The sequence below is a fragment of the Chanodichthys erythropterus genome, chromosome 17 (assembly GCF_024489055.1).
Source record: "Chanodichthys erythropterus isolate Z2021 chromosome 17, ASM2448905v1, whole genome shotgun sequence".
NCBI classification, from domain to species: Eukaryota; Metazoa; Chordata; class Actinopteri; order Cypriniformes; family Xenocyprididae; genus Chanodichthys; species Chanodichthys erythropterus.
Genome location: NC_090237.1, coordinates 13465527 through 13482454, shown reverse-complemented (window position 1 = coordinate 13482454; position 16928 = coordinate 13465527). Strand labels below are relative to the sequence as shown.

Genomic DNA, 16928 nt, shown 5'->3' with positions numbered 1-16928 from the left:
TTTAATTTTTCCTTACTAAAGGGTGTCTTAAAATTACGTTCTAATTATAATAACAATATGTTGTTAGAGATAGCTAATATCAAGAAATGAGCCACCATTCACACCCGTTGCATCTTTCTCAATACATTTACAGCGAATGTGATCGAAATTGACATTCTGATATATCTTTCTTTCTTTATTTGTTTTTTTATATTATAGCTACAGGAACACATGAGGTAAAGTAAATGTACACAACATATTCATTTCTGCGTGAACTATCCCTTTAAATATTCGTGTCTATTAAATCTACCCGAAATACTCTATGTGGAAAATATTTGTTTAGGCTGTATATCGATTTCCCCTCCCATTCATTTCTCCGGGCAGTCCAGGTGCATGTTGTAGTCGTATTTAGTTTCCAGGCTGGGTTCAGACAGTGCATTATTTGATGATATCGTTGTCTTTCCTCAGAGGCGCCGCTGATTGGGCGGATTAATTCGCGTGCATCTTGAAGCCGCGTGTGCACGCGCTCTTGCCTCTCATTCTCAGCGCGCGACATATGGGCACGCGAATTTAAACCGCAACAATATCAATACTGTCCAACGGTCAGAATCCTCGTACATATTCACGTCCCGTCCAGAAAACTTCGTGGAAACTTCGCAGGCATAAATTCACGGATTACGAATTCTTCATTTCAAGCACGGAAGACAATAATAAACAGTAAACACACTGTGTTTCATAAAGGGATTGCAATGTTTCCGACCAAGGCGATAATCTTGGTGCTTCTTTTCTTTGGCAGCGCAGGTAAGACCGCGTTCAAGTGTTATGCAGTAGCCGTAAACGAAATATAAACCATTATATAATAAATAGCTTGGCTTTTGTGCATTTTTCTGATTTGCATTCTACTTTTATGGCCGGTGATGCAGGTGCATCCGTGGACCTGTTTGAATTCTGCTATGCTCATTGATCAGCACTGTTGCATCTGTTTCTGTAACAGTTTGTGAGAGGCAATGTGTTGTTTACTTTATTGCAGGTATCCTTATAATACCGCTTATAGGGACTGTTTGTTTTGAGCTAATTTGCTAGGCTATACAGTGGGCTTTGGGAAGGGAACCTGTCCTTTAACAAGACAGGATTATCTGAGCTAATAATATAAGCAGTCCTGTACTTTGTGCTCTGTTAAAGCGTCTATAGGATAGCAGAAGGATTCGGAAGAATCGCATTGATTTAAATTGATCCTTTCTAAATCCTTATGGGACTGTTGTGGGATGAATTTCTTGGCAGTCCACCTGCTGCACGAGTCGAGAAAGATCCAATCAGCAAGTTTGGGCGGGAAATGATGTAATTAATTTGTTTTGTGTATTACATCATACGCACCAAGGAATCCCAACTACATTGCAGTTATGTTATCACTGTTCTTCAGAAGTCATACAAGTTATAAAAATGAATGGCTAATTAACATTGCTTTTGTCTATAAATGAATGCATTTATTAATTATGCTAAATTTCACATTAGTATATTACACTGTTGGGGACATGTGAAGTTTTATTCTTTATTTTATTTATGAGCAACACTTTACATTGTACTAAATAATTATATGTAATGTATAATTAATTTAACTTGCACTAAAGTGTCCACAGGAGTTCATGGTGAATGATGGGATATGCAAAGCCTCAAATACCGCTCCGAGAGGTAGTGTGGAATGGATTTAGTGTGTGTTAAAGGCACTGAGCTGTGGCATTTTTCAGGCATAGGACAGTCTTGCACACTTTCTTCCTGTGGCTTGCCATGCACAAGCTTTCAAGTGGCCAAGACCACAAGTGTGGGTATGGGATGGGCCCTAATTCATAATAGATTCCCTCTGGAATTTCCTATGGGCTATTAGTGTTTTGTATTTATGAGTGAAATAAAATCAGTGGTTAACATTGCTTCCTCATTTTGTTTTACAACATAAATTAGAGTCCCTAAAGGGACATGGTGACGGGGAACTAAATTAAATGGGCGCTCGCAAAGAACACAAAAGTTTCATCCTTAAAAGCGTTGACATTTAGTGTAGACCTCTACACCTAACAAGACTTGGTAAAAGTAAAAAAAAATGTGAGATGGGAACAAAAAATCCCATCTCACATTTTTTTTTACTTTTACCAAGTCTTGTTAGGTGTAGAGGTCTACACTAAATGTGCTACACTGAACCGACCCAGACCCGTCTATTATTTTGAAAGTTGGACCCGGGCCCATGCAGAACCGAGAAATGTCAAAAATGTACTACCCGAAACCGACGCAGACCGTCAATTTTTTGAAAGCTGGACCCGAACCCGGCCGGGAAGACACAGACCCGACTGGACCCGATCGGCACATATTCCACAGCAAATTGCTATAACAAGTCAATAAACAAGTTGTGAAAATTAAACATTTTGTCTTGCCTAAATGAATGTAAGAAGCCCTCTCCCCTGACTGTGATGCACACAATCCTTGCCAAGAAAGTTCCATCCATGTTATTCCTCTCTTGCCAATGAAATGCTTAATCCACTCATTATTCCAGCTTTAAAAGTCCACTTGCTGTCACGGTGATGGATGACAAATGCGACTTTGCTTGCAGTTTTGCATTTTTTGTATCTCGAGTCAACTTGCATAATAATTTAGACTGTTTGCCCATTTGGATTATAATAACAATTGCTCATCCAGTGCCATGGCTGCTGACTTAAGCATTACTTATTTGCTGTCATCTCTAAGCAAAAATTTTAGATATAACAAGAAGACGGTTCATTCATCGGTATGGAGGAATAAGTCCCACCTTCTAAATAAAAGAGCCAGTTGTCAAAGGTAAAGTCATTGCGTCACTGCAGAAGCTCATACGTTTCTCATCCTAATTTTACAAGTTGAAAGTTACAAAACGACACACGCACAGCGATGACTGACTCTGATAATGGCGTGTTCTCCAAGTCCGATCGACTCGGGTATTACACACAATGTTAAACAGACCCGGGAACCGACCCCGACCCGGACCCGGCTGACCATTGGAAAATATAGCCCCGAACCCATACAGATCCCGGTTCGGGTCCTGGGTCCTCGGGTCTCGGGTCCTCCGTGTAGACCTCTAGTTAGGGGCTCTGTATATTTCAAACCTCAAATGTGAATTTTGAAACAAATGTTTATACAAAACATAGACTGTATTAAACTATGGATGTAGTGTCCGTGACGTCACCCGTAGGTTTCTGATGAGCATTCTTAAAGCCTAAAGTGGGCCAAGCCGGCTATCGCCATCTTGGCAGCACATAATTCCCGGATAACTGAAAATGGGCAAAGAGGCGGGACATGGGTGGAGCTGACAGACAGCAGACAAACGGCTGGTAGTGACAGCAGCAGCAATCCACCTGTCACTCAAGTGGCCACACCCTTAATTATGCAGAAATGTAAGGCTTAATATAATTTAAATGAATGAGTTATAAAAAAACATCACCCCCCCCCCCCCCCAACAGTTGTCATGAGGGGCATAAATAGCTATATAGACCAAAACCACTTTTTGTACCAGGCTGTAGACACACATGGGTCTTTTGGAGCCTGTCTCTAGTGGCCAGTCAATGAATTGACCCTTCACCAGGAGTTTGATTGACAGGCGATCTGACCAATCATAACACTGATCCGCCATTTTGTCCAACAAAGCAGTCAGGGGAGTTCGCAGATTAACGTAGGTGGACATAAACTTGAAAAATGATGTGTACTGATGTCTTTCTGTGATTGAAACAACATGACGTTCATTCATGTTTTTTTGATACTATAAATGAACTAGTAGGAAGAGATGATCAGTTTACCAGCAACTTGAGCTGAGGCGCTACAGCGATCTGTCACGACACATTAAAGAGCCACAAAATGGTATTTATTGTATGAATTTCTTTAAAAACTAAAAAATGTGGGACTTTGTTTCATATAAAAAGTAACCTGCTCTGTCTTGTCTGTCGACACGTTGTCAGTGTCCTCTTTGCTCTGCAATGTATTTTTCACTGCGTGAGAACATGATGTGTGACGAGAGAGTGGCATGGCTTGTCGGACATAGCAACAGTAACTAAAGGGGGCCGGTCTTTGCGAACGGTCAATTGCACTTCCATGTTGGATTCAAGAGAGAGAGCGGAAGGTTGCCGATTGGTCAGTACTAACAGTTGTCTTGTTTGTCAAGCACACTCACATCTTTGTAGTAGCTGTAGTCCGTACTGTTTTTAATTGGTTGAAAATCCATGTTTGATGTATAACTGTAATTTATGGCATGGAAGAAAACAGAAAATCTCTTAAAGTAATGTAAAATTCATTACCGTTGTAAAAGTAATCCACATTGAGCAGTTTAATCAAAGTTGCTTTATATGATAAACAGATTTCATTTAGGCATTTATTCATGTACATGCATAGAGCTCAGCAAATATGGTAACACAATGTGTTTGCTTGATGCGCATGAACAAACTTAATTGGCGATCATGTCGCTTTAGAAAACTTGAATTAAAACACTCAATTTATATGGCTTTCTTTCATTGTTTTTTTTTTTTTTTACTTTTTGATTTTTGGTTGTCTGGACTTTCAGTGGATGGACAAAAATGATGAGAACATTACAAAAATCTTCATTTGTGTTTTGAAGATGAACAAAATGTTGTGTTTGGAACAACATGAGGATGACTAAATGATGTCAGAATTTTTGTTTTTGTTTGAATTATACTTTTATACAGATTGAATACCTGTATTTTTTTTTTTTACTTAAACCCTGGCGTAACAGTTAACAAATAGATTTTAATTTTCCAAAGAATTGCCAGTTCAAGACTCTCTACCATAGTGCCAGCGTGTTGTGGTTGGATATTCTGGATGGTTTCTATGTGTTTTAGTTCAGATCAAAACAGAAGCCCACACCCAAAGGTGTGTCCAAAATCACAAACTAAATAGGTACTACATTTGAATTTGAACTTACTTTGTGACCGTTAAAAAAAGTTCTATATAGTATGAATGGGGGTAGTATTTTATTTATTTATTTATTTATTTGGCTGCCTGTGTGTATGCCCGATGAAAGTGTCAGTTTTTGGGTATCATCACAATCCTTAGTAAAGTGTAAGTTACACACAAAGTTTAATTCTCATTTAGGAAATTTGATTAGGCAAAATGAGCAAATGAAATGCTTGCTGTGCATCCTCTTATGTCATTGTTTTGATGATAAGAGGAAAACACAAGGCTGTTCTGCTGGAGATGCTCTGGGACCTCGTCAGTGTCATCTGAGAGACAAGATGGGCGGAGCCCTGCGGTCACATGATGCACTTCCCCAGGCTGTGGGCATGAGTCATCTTTGTGATGTAATCTCCTGATATGCAGTTAAGCTCTTATTGGGCTTTTAATTAGCTGTGCTAGAGATAGCCTGCCCTGACTCTGAGGGCCTGAGTTAGACAAAAACAATAAATATGATGTAACCCACAGCGCCGCCACTGATCCGGAAACACGACAGGCTGATCTCACATTCTCACTTCTGAATTTGAGGAGACGTGGCCTAAAGAAAATAGGATTTAACAGGACAGATGTTGTGCTGACAGATCAATTTCCCTTGATCATTACCACCATACACCCACACAAATGCGCGCAGAGTGGTTGTCATGCACAAACTGTGACTGGGTGGAAATCTTTTTCCTCATCACTGATGAGATTTGTGCGTCTGCATTTGATGTTTCATAGGAACACTTATTTTGTGTCTGCATTTGGATTAACCATTTGCTCTTGGCCTTAACCCATAATTCAGTGACTATTTTCAAGAAAAGTTTAAATTTAATGATTTTTTAAACGTCATGTGGTGTAACCATCAACTAAAAGTAACATTTTCCTTGCACTTAGAATGCATGTGAGTGTACTAGGGTTGGGCGATGTCCCCTAAATTAGCAGTTGACGATGTTTACAGTAAAACATCGTGATGGACGGTGATATCGTCGGGGGTGTATTTAAATTTTTCATTATTATATAATTAATTTATTATTCATTATTTTACTTTATTACTTTATCCCTTTGACGCGTACGATCACACGGGTGTGATTAGAACGTTCAGTGTAGTGCATCACGTGATCAGTTGCCAAATTCAAATGTGCGCGTCCATCTCTAAACCAGAGATGGATGCGCACAGCACTTTTCATATATCACACATATGCAGTGTTTTCAACCACATAATGTTTATTTTAGGTTTCGGATGTTTAAATACATATAAGATGTTGTAAATCCAACAGAACCTGCGGCACAAACTAATATGGCGACGCCCATAAAGTGTATAGCTCAACTAAAGCAATCATTATAAAGTTGTTTAAACAGCAAAACACATCCACTTTCACGTATTTGACAATCGGAATATCAGATATTTCATGTTATAGTTAACAAATTAGTGAATATTTTGAATAAAAAAGGAAAACTGAAATAAAAGCAGATCATCAGTCATACAGCGCTGCGGTGTGTGACATAACAAGCAATGACGCGTCACCATGGAAACCATAAAGTGATACGTTCTAAATAACGGTCGCCTTGAAAAACTCACGCTGGGGGGTCAGCCAGAATATTTTAGAAGGGTTATTTTATTTCCCAACTAATGACTCATCCGGGCTTTCCAATGATGATATCGTCCATCGGCACAACCCTAGAGTGTACATATCTTATTCTTTTTTTTCTTTCTTTCTATTTTTCAAGGTATATACTGTTAATTCACAAATATTACTTATTTTCAGGGAGTCACACCACATGACATTTTACAGTCTGAACTAACCATTTCTTGTTTTATAGGTCAAATTCTGTGATATTTTAAGATACCTTATTGCCCTTGACACACAGCCATGGGGGTCTGCAGGGTTCCTTTCAGTGATATCATTTTCTGTTTTAAGGTTTTTTTCCACCTGCATTTTTCTGTATGTGGTTTGACCGCTTGACTTGACTCACACTGCATGACTTTGGTTTGGCATACAAAGGTTTTTCAACTGTTAATAAGCAGTGAAAAACATTTTTGTTAGATAATCAAAATGAATTTTAATTCAGAAATTAAAAACACACTCAGATAAACTCAGATAAATATAACTGGCATTTTAATTGTAATTTCTAATAGAGCTCCGGAGGTTGACGTCACGCATAACTCCGCCATTTTGGCAGGCCATCAGGTGAGTGCTAGAGCGGCTGTGGCATTGGTATCGATAGTGGTGGTCGAACAATAATTTAAAACCAGACTGTTTAGACCTTACAAACCTTGCTATTTCAACATGCTGGACAGCTGCTATGTGGCAGGATGCCAGAACAGGCGGGGGAAAGCTAAGGGGAAATCATTTTATCATATTCCTAAGGATCCTGATAGACGGCTGAAATGGTTCACTGCAATAAAATGTGCTAACCAACGCAACAAAACAACAGATGGTTGTATTTTTATTTATTTATTTATTTATTTATTTTTTATCTCAGTATTCCTATAAGTGTTGTACAAGGGTTATTATGTTTAATAGTAACCCTAAATTTACATGAAAAGTTTAAAATGTGTTAAATAACTGGGCTGATATGGCCTTATAAGAATTTTTAGTATACACATTATCCCAGTGGTCACAATTGAACATAAAACAATTATTCACACACTTTTCAAAAAAAAGTTTTTTAAAAAAAAATATTATTTTAAGGGGCACTTAATGACACCTCATTTGGATATTTTCATGTCTGGGAAAAATATGGGAATAAACGGGTTAAGATTTCATGACATTTATGATGTCTACTGTACTTACAGTGATATAGCTATGCTGGCTACCTACAAACAAGGTCGATTGCGTTACCTAACAATTTGACTTCCTTCCAATGATGACGAAGCAGGTTTTAGCTGGCAGACACAAAAGTTGAATATCCATCACAAAATTAGATTGTGTCCATTTGTACCCCTTCAGGCTTTTGTAGGCTTTTTAAATATATCTGGACAATCAAGGTTCATTGATCTTGTTGTACCATATCATAATATGTGTTATTATCTTGGCATGTAGTGTCTTCCTGTAGTCATAAAACTGCCTAACCATTTTTTTCCCAAGAGGTCATTCTTGGTGGCCTGTTTCTGTTTCAAGGTTCAACCAGTGTAGCGATGGCATATGTCACTAAACTGGATAATCCGTGAAGGCCTTCAGGGGCAAGAGCATGTTACATTCAGCGTTTCTACACCATTTGGGTGGTGAGTTCATGTAGGGCCTCCCCATATGTGCAACTGAATCATTGAAACCGTAAAGCCTTCAGCTGTGATTGTTCTGTACAACAGAGGTCAAAAGCTTATCGTGTCGTCTGACATGTTGTGTCCCAGTAGATGGTTTAACATTTCTATGATCATTTCCCAGAGAGCTGCAGCAGATGGTTTATTAAATATTACTGTTATAACTGTGTTATACAGTATGATGGCTTTATTAAATTAACTAGTGTTTGTGATGGAATATGGATGTGCTTCTGACAGTGATTTTGGATTGGAGTTGCATTGTCAGTTGTAAATGGAAATGTCTGGGAATGAGCCCTGAGTTTTGTGGGACGTCCTGTTTGACTAAATGGCTCCCTGGGATGTAGCTCTTCTGCTTGGCCTCACCTTTGATTATGAGTAAAGCTGGCAGATTTAGGCCTGCAGAATGCTGGAGGAACAGCAGCATATTCTTGCTTAATGAGATCAGCCCTTTACCTTAACACATCACCTGTAATTAATATTATTTATGACTTCTGTTTTTCTATGTGCTGTCATTACCCTATAGGTTTGCAAAAAAATAGGTGGCTTAAGTGATGTGGCTGTTGTTTTTATTCAGTAAGATGTTGTTGAAATGTAGTCTCTGCCAAACGCACATTTGTTATGGACATGGTCTAACAGTGTTGGCCTGAACACTGGCAAATAATTACTGTCAAGCTCTCAGTTTTGGTCTACGAAATCCTTAAACTCAGGGGTGTTTCAGTCAGAGTGTTATGGATTAATACCACTGACAAAAAGGCAATGCTCTGAAATGCACGATTAGGAAATAAATGATTCAGCATCCAAATTTGTCCATAATGATGTACTACTACTGTTCAAAAGTTTGGGATCAGTAAGATGTTTTTGAAAGAATATTTTTATGTTCACCAGCGCTGCATTTGTTTGATCAAAATTAAAAACATTGGTTTTGTTAAATATTATTGCAATTTTTGAATTGGGGTGTTACTCATGGTTCGGTTTGTATCATAGTTTTAGGGTCTCCAATGATGACGAAGCAGGTTTTAGCCAGCAGACTCTAAAGTTGAATTTTAATTACAAAATTAAATTGTCCATTTGTACCTCTTCAGGCTTTTGTAGGCTTTTAAAGAGTCTCTGGAGTAGGACGAGGGAAAGTTGATGAGGTAGTTGTAGATATCAGGATCCTGCAGGTCAGAAAAGCTATCTGTTCCTTTATCGATACATGTTAAAAGCACCCTGAGGACATTATAGGGATCTATTATGTTTAATCTATTAAATTTTGCTATGTACAGGTCTATGTGCACTTTAATTTAAAAAAAAAATGCCATTCATTTCATATTCACTCCCGACTGTCCCTGCCTGCCAGCATGGTGGTGTAAATAGAATGGGTCACATGATGTTCGGAGCTCTATACTTTTATTAATACATCCACACAATCCAGGGTCATTGGTCCTGTTGTATTGTATTATGATGTTTTTTTTTTCCCCTGCATTTTTCTGCTTGTTGTTGGATGACATTTTTTTTTTTAGTCAAACCACATGCCTTTGACTTGGCATAAGTTTTTTTTTTTTAAATTAAGAAGCAGTGAAGTATTTATTTTTTTTAAGAAATAATAAAACACTCAAAATGAATTTTAATTTAACATGCTCATAAAAGCTGTATTTAGGTCATGAATTGCAGTTTTTACATGCAATTCGCCTTATTCACCTTGAACGTTCTAAGGAGATTGAGGGGTACACCTACCACTTCCGGGAATTTCTCTTAGCGGCAATGGCGCGGCACTGCTGTGTTCCCCAGTGCTCGTCACACAGGAAAAAATCCATCAGTGGACAAACCTTTCACCGTTTTCCAGAGGATAAGGGACTACGTCGAGAGTGGATAAAAAATAACAGAAGGCATCCTGGTCACTGGCATAAAGTTGGTTTGACGACAGACGTTTGATATTCGCAAATTTAAGGACTGTCTCTAAAGTTACATCCGACATTGGTATGCACGATTCTAACTTCAATAACATTTGAAGGGAATAATTAACAACCATAAAACCAGCTGTAAAGTGTTCATCTACATGTCAGCTATGATGCACACCTTTTATATTTTAAATATTTATTAAAATAAACTGTCAAATCATGTGTAAATATGGCTATTTTTCACTACTGTATATACGCTCATACATAAATGCCATAATTTAATGCTCAATAACATTTGAAGGGAATAATTAACAGCCATAAAAACAACTGTAAAGTGTTCATCTACATGTCAGCTACGATGCACACCTTTTATATTTTTAATATTTATTAAAATAAACAGTCAAATCATATGTAAAAATGGCAAGATTCGTAGTCGTTTCCATTGCTGCTACTGATTGATAGTACTGTATCTGAGTCCAACTTCCGGGTTTGTGTACCCCTCAACGGCGTTCAAGTTTTTCAAAATGGCCGCCAGGTGAATAAGGCGAATTTAATTTTGAATACTTCTTTTTAAAAATTAATAGATCTGGACAATCAAGGTTTTGGTATGGTTCGGTATGTGCTATGTTCAGGCAAAAAAACTACTACTGTCAAATGCAAAATATGAAATAAAAATAAATTGCAAATTAAGATATTTTTGATAAAATCTGATGGCTCAGTGAGGTCTGCAGTTTTTTTTAGCTTTTAGTATGAATATGTTAGCCTTAAGGTTATGAATAAGCTGGTGTGTTCCAAAACAATGACAAAATTTGCATTAAGGAGATGTAACCATTTAAAACTTACACTAAAATGGATCACGGATTTTCATGACATCACATCGCACTTCAGCTTCTTATTCTGTCCAATCAAATGCTCTCTAGAATCTGAAGCCCCGCCTCCTCCTACACTATAAACACTATACACTACACTATGCTGAAACTGAGGCTGAAATCGGTCATTTGTTCACACATTTACATGGTAATTGGCACATGGTGCACTTTGTAGAGAATAGGGAACGATCCAGAGAGTAGGGCTGTCACGATTATGAAATTTGGCTGATGGTTAATTGTCTAATAAAACATGGCGATTATGATGATTAATTGCCTGTTTTAGGGCTATGACGATTAATTGTCCGTTTTATTGCTTTGACATTTAATTCTCATACATTTTTTGTTTGTTCATTAAATAATTTTCACACATTGTTGTGATTATTTAAATTAAATTTGATTAAATTTTAAAGTTTTTCCTAGCAGTAAATATTAATGGCAGCAAAAAAAATCTATGCCTTTCAGATCCTTGATAATAGCATCCTTTACTTCCCTGTATAAATTTGGAATTGCTGTTTTTGACATGTAAGTTTTACCTGGAAGGTATTTTAATAAAGTTTAATAAGAGCATTTATTTGAAATAGAAAATGTTTGTAACATTATACAGTGAATTTCTTGACTGACATGCAATCAAAACTATACATTTTTTAAAAACTAAATCGTAGTGATCCCATGCTTTTGAATAGTTGTGTATATTTTGTAAGCAATTATGTAATTAGGCTTAGTAACACTATAATATAATACTAGCAAGGTAATGTGCATCATCTGTTGCATAAATTATTTCTTAAGAGCCTTATGTCTGCAGTTTGCAGCCCATGTAATCTTCACAATCCAAATTGTCAGTGTCACATCTGGCTCTGATTAGTAGTGTTATCAAACTTCCTCGTGCATTCATGTCAATCATGTGGTGATTTTAATTGAAATTCAGGAAAAACCTCAGCAATTACCAATAATTTTGGTAAAATTTATTTAATTTTACTGAAATATCCAGTGTCTTAAATTATAAAGCAAAACCTCTATGAACAAGTCGTGTGTGTGTGCTTCAATGAAAGCAAAGCATACATTAATATAGAATGATGATTTATGTGCATTAAACAGTTTTAACGTCTCTGTCGCAATTGTTCCTGACGTTCTGTGGCGCGTGACAGCGCCTCAGTTTAAGCAGAGCGCACAAACCGACCATCTCTTCCACTTTACTAGTTAAAACAACCTCTCAAAGTATGTTGAAAGATAGAGTACAACTTCACGAAATGCGTATCATGTCTCATGTAGTCGCTCAATGAGTGTTTCAACTGCGGAAAGATCTCAATAAAACAGTTTGTATAAAATGTCACATTTACCATCCCAATTAGCCTACCTCAGAAAAGCCGTTCAGTGTCCAAAAACTCGTTAATAGCTACAAAAATGAACTTGGAAAGAAGCATCCCTTGTATTTGTACTTGACATGTGCTTCAATATTGAATGTATGTTTGAATAAATCCGTTTTATGACAGCATTTAAATGTTTATATAGCCTAAAAAATGAGTAGAAACATAATTACGTCATAAAAGCATGTATATATGGGTAATTTATGTGCAAGTAGCATACAAATCGATTATTTTTTTAACCTTTAATAATATAATGATGTACCAGCTGTGGTTCCCTGAATAGTTTACAGCATTAGTTGAGAGAGATTTTTTTTCTTTGAGGAAATTTGCTATGTACTTTACCTTATAGGCACCAAATTAATCAATTTTGAATTGAAGGTAATCAAATTAAAATCAGATCACAATTGCAAAATTGTGAAATTTGTGACAATGCCCAGCCCTAGTGTCAATATCTATTTATTTTTTTTTACTTGAAGCAAATGTTTTTTCCATTTATTTTCTTGTCAGGGTGCACCAAAATGCTCCGTTTACATGTTAAAATCACAATTTCTTCGTGGGAGAGGATGCCCCCAGACCCCCTACAACAATTTAGTTTGTCTGCTTTTTCACCTCTTATTGCAGGTCTGACACATTGCATTCAAAAACATCAGTTCTTTGGCAGTATTCTTTTCTTCATTAATGGTTCTGATTTATTCACTAGCCTCTTCTTTCCCGAGGGCATGTTCTCTCTTTGCAGGGTTGGTGTTAATTCTTCCACAGTGCTTGATGTCTTTATAGCATATGTCTTCTGCTGAAAAATACTGAGAAACTGAATTAAGAAATGCAATTAGAGGCTTTATTTTGTAAGTGAAATATGGCTAACTATTCACGTACACAATACGTGTTCTTGATCTTCTCTATATCCAATAATTAACATTTTATACCATATTCAGTTCACTTTATTAAGAACTGTTTTAAGTAACTGATTATTTTTAATTATCAAAAATGTAATTGCACAAATATAATGTCCCCAACTTCAGTTCTGTTACCCGATTTATTGTGAAATGATCAAAGATTTTTTATGGTATTTATAGGCCTCTTTACTCCTGGTCACGTGTTTTTACTTATCAGATAGTTATCTGACTTATTAAAACCATTCCATTTACACTTGGCCACATAAATGTATCTCCAAAACGAATACAAATCCGATCTTCAGTTTCGGCGCAATATGCAAATTTAGTTCACATCAACAGAAACAACAGATATTTGCTGCATTTCATTTATCATCAGCTAATTTTAAGATCAAAGACTGCAATAGGAGAGAGCGGCATCAGCACTGGTAAGATAATTTAGGCTCACTACTTTTAAAGAAGATGATTGTTTGTAGGGCTGACCGATATATCACATGCGATAGGCCAATTTCACACTTCCGGGTTTTTGGCTTCCGGAACGATCCACGCAGTGTAAACGTTTTTCTGGTTACAGTGATAGCCTCGATCAGAACCAGCTCGGAAATCAAAGTCGTTTTACGAATTAAATGTCATGAAAATGTTTGAACGTTCTTGGTGAATTATTGGTGAGACTACAGAGCTCTCATTAAGAGCTAAATTTAATAAATAATTCAAAGTGATGGCGGTTAAACTGGTTATATTCTTCGTGTATGTTTGGCGCGGCTGTGCATTATCGCGCTCCATGTGCTGTACAGACAGTGCCTGCATCTCAACGTGCATACTATCCATCCTAAATAGTTGTGTAATATTCAGTACTATTTAGGGTGGATAGTATGCACATTGGGATGCAGGCTATAGAGTGTTTTTAGTGTCGTGCTGGGGAAGTGATCAGCTGGCAACTCCCTTATCAGGCAAGTCTGATCCTCTGATTCATGAAACGACCGCTCGCACCCTGATATTTCTGGATATAAACACTTCAGTCATCGCTCACTCATATTTTCCTGTCGTCATCATCATAAATATTATTGTGTTGTTGCAACATTAATGCAAAGACTTATAGTTGTGTACATTGTGGTGTTGGAAATTAATTGTCTTAGTTTAATCATTTTAATCGATCAGGATTAGTTATAATATATGCTTGAATGTGGGATGTGATGCTATATGAGATTAACATGTTATATATTTTTTAAACGTATTAAACTCACGTCAATATTGTGTAGGCTATCTCACGACTTTATATCCCCCATTAAAGAATATATTGGGAGTTCATTTTTTAATGACTAAATTATATAAATAGTGTTCGTCGTGCGTGATGCGATCGGGGAAATTGCTGAATGAGATGTGTAGCCTTTACTGTATGACAGCTGGTAATATAATCCACCTGCCGGTAAATTCGAGCAACGGTCTGAGTGGCTGTATAAGCTACAAACAAGTAGAAAATAATTTCTTTGTAGATTATATAACAGCAACTTGGAAAACAGACAAAACAGAAAAGGTAAGAAGCGATATTTGAGAAAAGAGCATATCAATCTAATAGCTATAGACGCATAGCGGAACTAACTTTACCCTGCGTCACGTGATTTCCGATTCTTGTGAAAAAGGCCTATTGTCACGTGCATTTCGTCAGTAAAGCCGGTTCCCTGATTGCCGCTAAATCGCCATCACCTGCTTTCAAATGGAGCGGCATTTAATAGACAGAGCCGTAGTTCACTGACAAGCCACGCAATATCGCGTTCATTTTTCGAAGGCGATTCATCTGCAATATGAACGCGATATTGCGTGGCTTGTCAGTGATCTACGGCGCTGTCTATTAAATAGGGGTGGGACGTCATCCTTCCCTGTGCGATACGAGAATCGCATCGCTGCGCCAAATATCGATATTTTAATTTTAAAAAATAAAGTGCTATATATATATATTTCTTTGCTCAAAACGTCCTACTTCAAGGCGGTGCTCGACACATGAATGAGGGAAACGTGAACTTAAGTTAACTAGCCTAAGAAAAAGAGGTTATTAACAGGATGGCGGACAGCAGTGTGAGAAATAGATGCCCCAGCCACGTTTGAGTTCAAAGTCTTGACGCACTTTTATACCATTGATGTGACAGTCGTAGACATCTTTGACGTTCTTCACCGAGCGCTTACACGGGAGCATTGAAAGCATATATTAGGGATCCTCTGATAGACGCCTGCTTTCGAACGCTCCCGTGTATATCTAAGCGCTTGAAGAACGTCAAAGGGTCTGTTTGCACCTGCGACTTCATGCATTTTCTCTGATCGGATAGCTATCTGATCGTGAAAAGACCAGGTCTAAATGCCTAAAAACGCATTTGAGACGGATTTAAATCCGATCGCTCAAACCATTTCAGGAGATGGTCTGGGACGCATTCCAGTCAAAACTGTCTATGCTCAGTCTAAATGCATCTGGTTGTTGAAACTACATATGTAAATTTTACTTCTCCCAAAAATACTTAAACTGAAACATGTGAGAGTCAGATATGACAACGCTACTGCATCACACATCACCGCAGATCTCTTCAGCAAGCTGACGCGCAAACTGCCGCATATGAAAGTGAAAGTAAGTCGCAGACGCATAACACACAATTAACTTCATTAAAAGTAATGAGACCTTATACCAGTGCTGTTGCCACTCTCTCCTATTGCAGTCTTTGATTTTGAAATTAACTGATGGTCAATAAAATGCACCTCATATTTCTTGCTTTCGGTGACGTGAACTCTATTAAATGTACATAAGATCAGATTTATCCGTTAACCTGCACTAACCTTTTCACATGCATTTTGTTTTCATATTAAGACCAATATCGCGATGTATCATTATAGGATTGTCTAGCTATATATCGATTATCGCAGAATCGCTGACTCGCGATATTATCGTTATCGTGAGCCATTTATCGTGATCGTATTGTATCGTGAGGTACCCTCCGATTCCCACCCCGAAATGCCACTTCATTTGAAAGCAGGTGATGGCGATTTAGCGGTAATCAGGGAACCGGCTTTACTGATGAAATGCGCGTGACAATCGCATGCGATATATCGGTCAGCCCTAATTGTTTGTGTGTTGAACGTCTGTGACACTGCGATGCCGAACTTTCAGTTTTATTTGCGGTAGTTTGTGCGTGCTCTTGCTGAAGAGATACTCCACACATCAGCAGCGATGTGTTGTAGTAGCACTGCCATATCTGGCTATAACATGTCTAGGTTTGTCTGGAATGTGTCTTAAAACCACCTCCTTAAGTGGTTTGAGTGACCGGCTTTAAATTCGTCTCGAAAGCGTTTCGGAGGCCATTTACATCTGGTCTTTTCACGATCGGATAGCTATCCGATTAGAGAAAATGGATAAAGTGACCAGGTGTAAACAGGCCCTTTTGAAATCTAAGTTTAAACTTAATAACTGCAAACCAACAAATAATAAAACCAAAGGGCTCCAGACTAACATTTGAGAGCAGCAGCACCGGCCCCACTAAGATCTACAAAAAGTGGCGCCAGCACCTGATTTGGTGGTGCTGGGCGGGGGGTGGGGGTTTAATCATAAAAGTAATTTAATCATATTGCTATTGTTTTGCATTAATAAGTGCATTTAATAATAATATGTTTATTTATCGGAAATGTGTCAGTAAAGCACTGAGCTTGAATTGAGCTTAAAAAAAACTATGTAAATATGCATAAAAAAA

General features: G+C 37.6%; 1 protein-coding gene across 7 annotated transcripts in view; it reads left to right on the top strand.

Moving 5' to 3' along the window:
• Positions 1-532: 532 nt before the first annotated feature.
• ncam1b (neural cell adhesion molecule 1b) overlaps positions 533-16928 on the top strand; it is a 107123-nt gene continuing 90727 nt past the window's right edge. For all 7 annotated transcript variants that reach the window (XM_067364329.1, XM_067364328.1, XM_067364327.1 and 4 more), the window contains exon 1: positions 533-780. In XM_067364329.1, coding sequence (XP_067220430.1) covers positions 729-780 — 52 coding nt within the window. In that variant the 5' untranslated portion in view covers positions 533-728. The remainder of the gene's footprint in view (positions 781-16928) is intronic.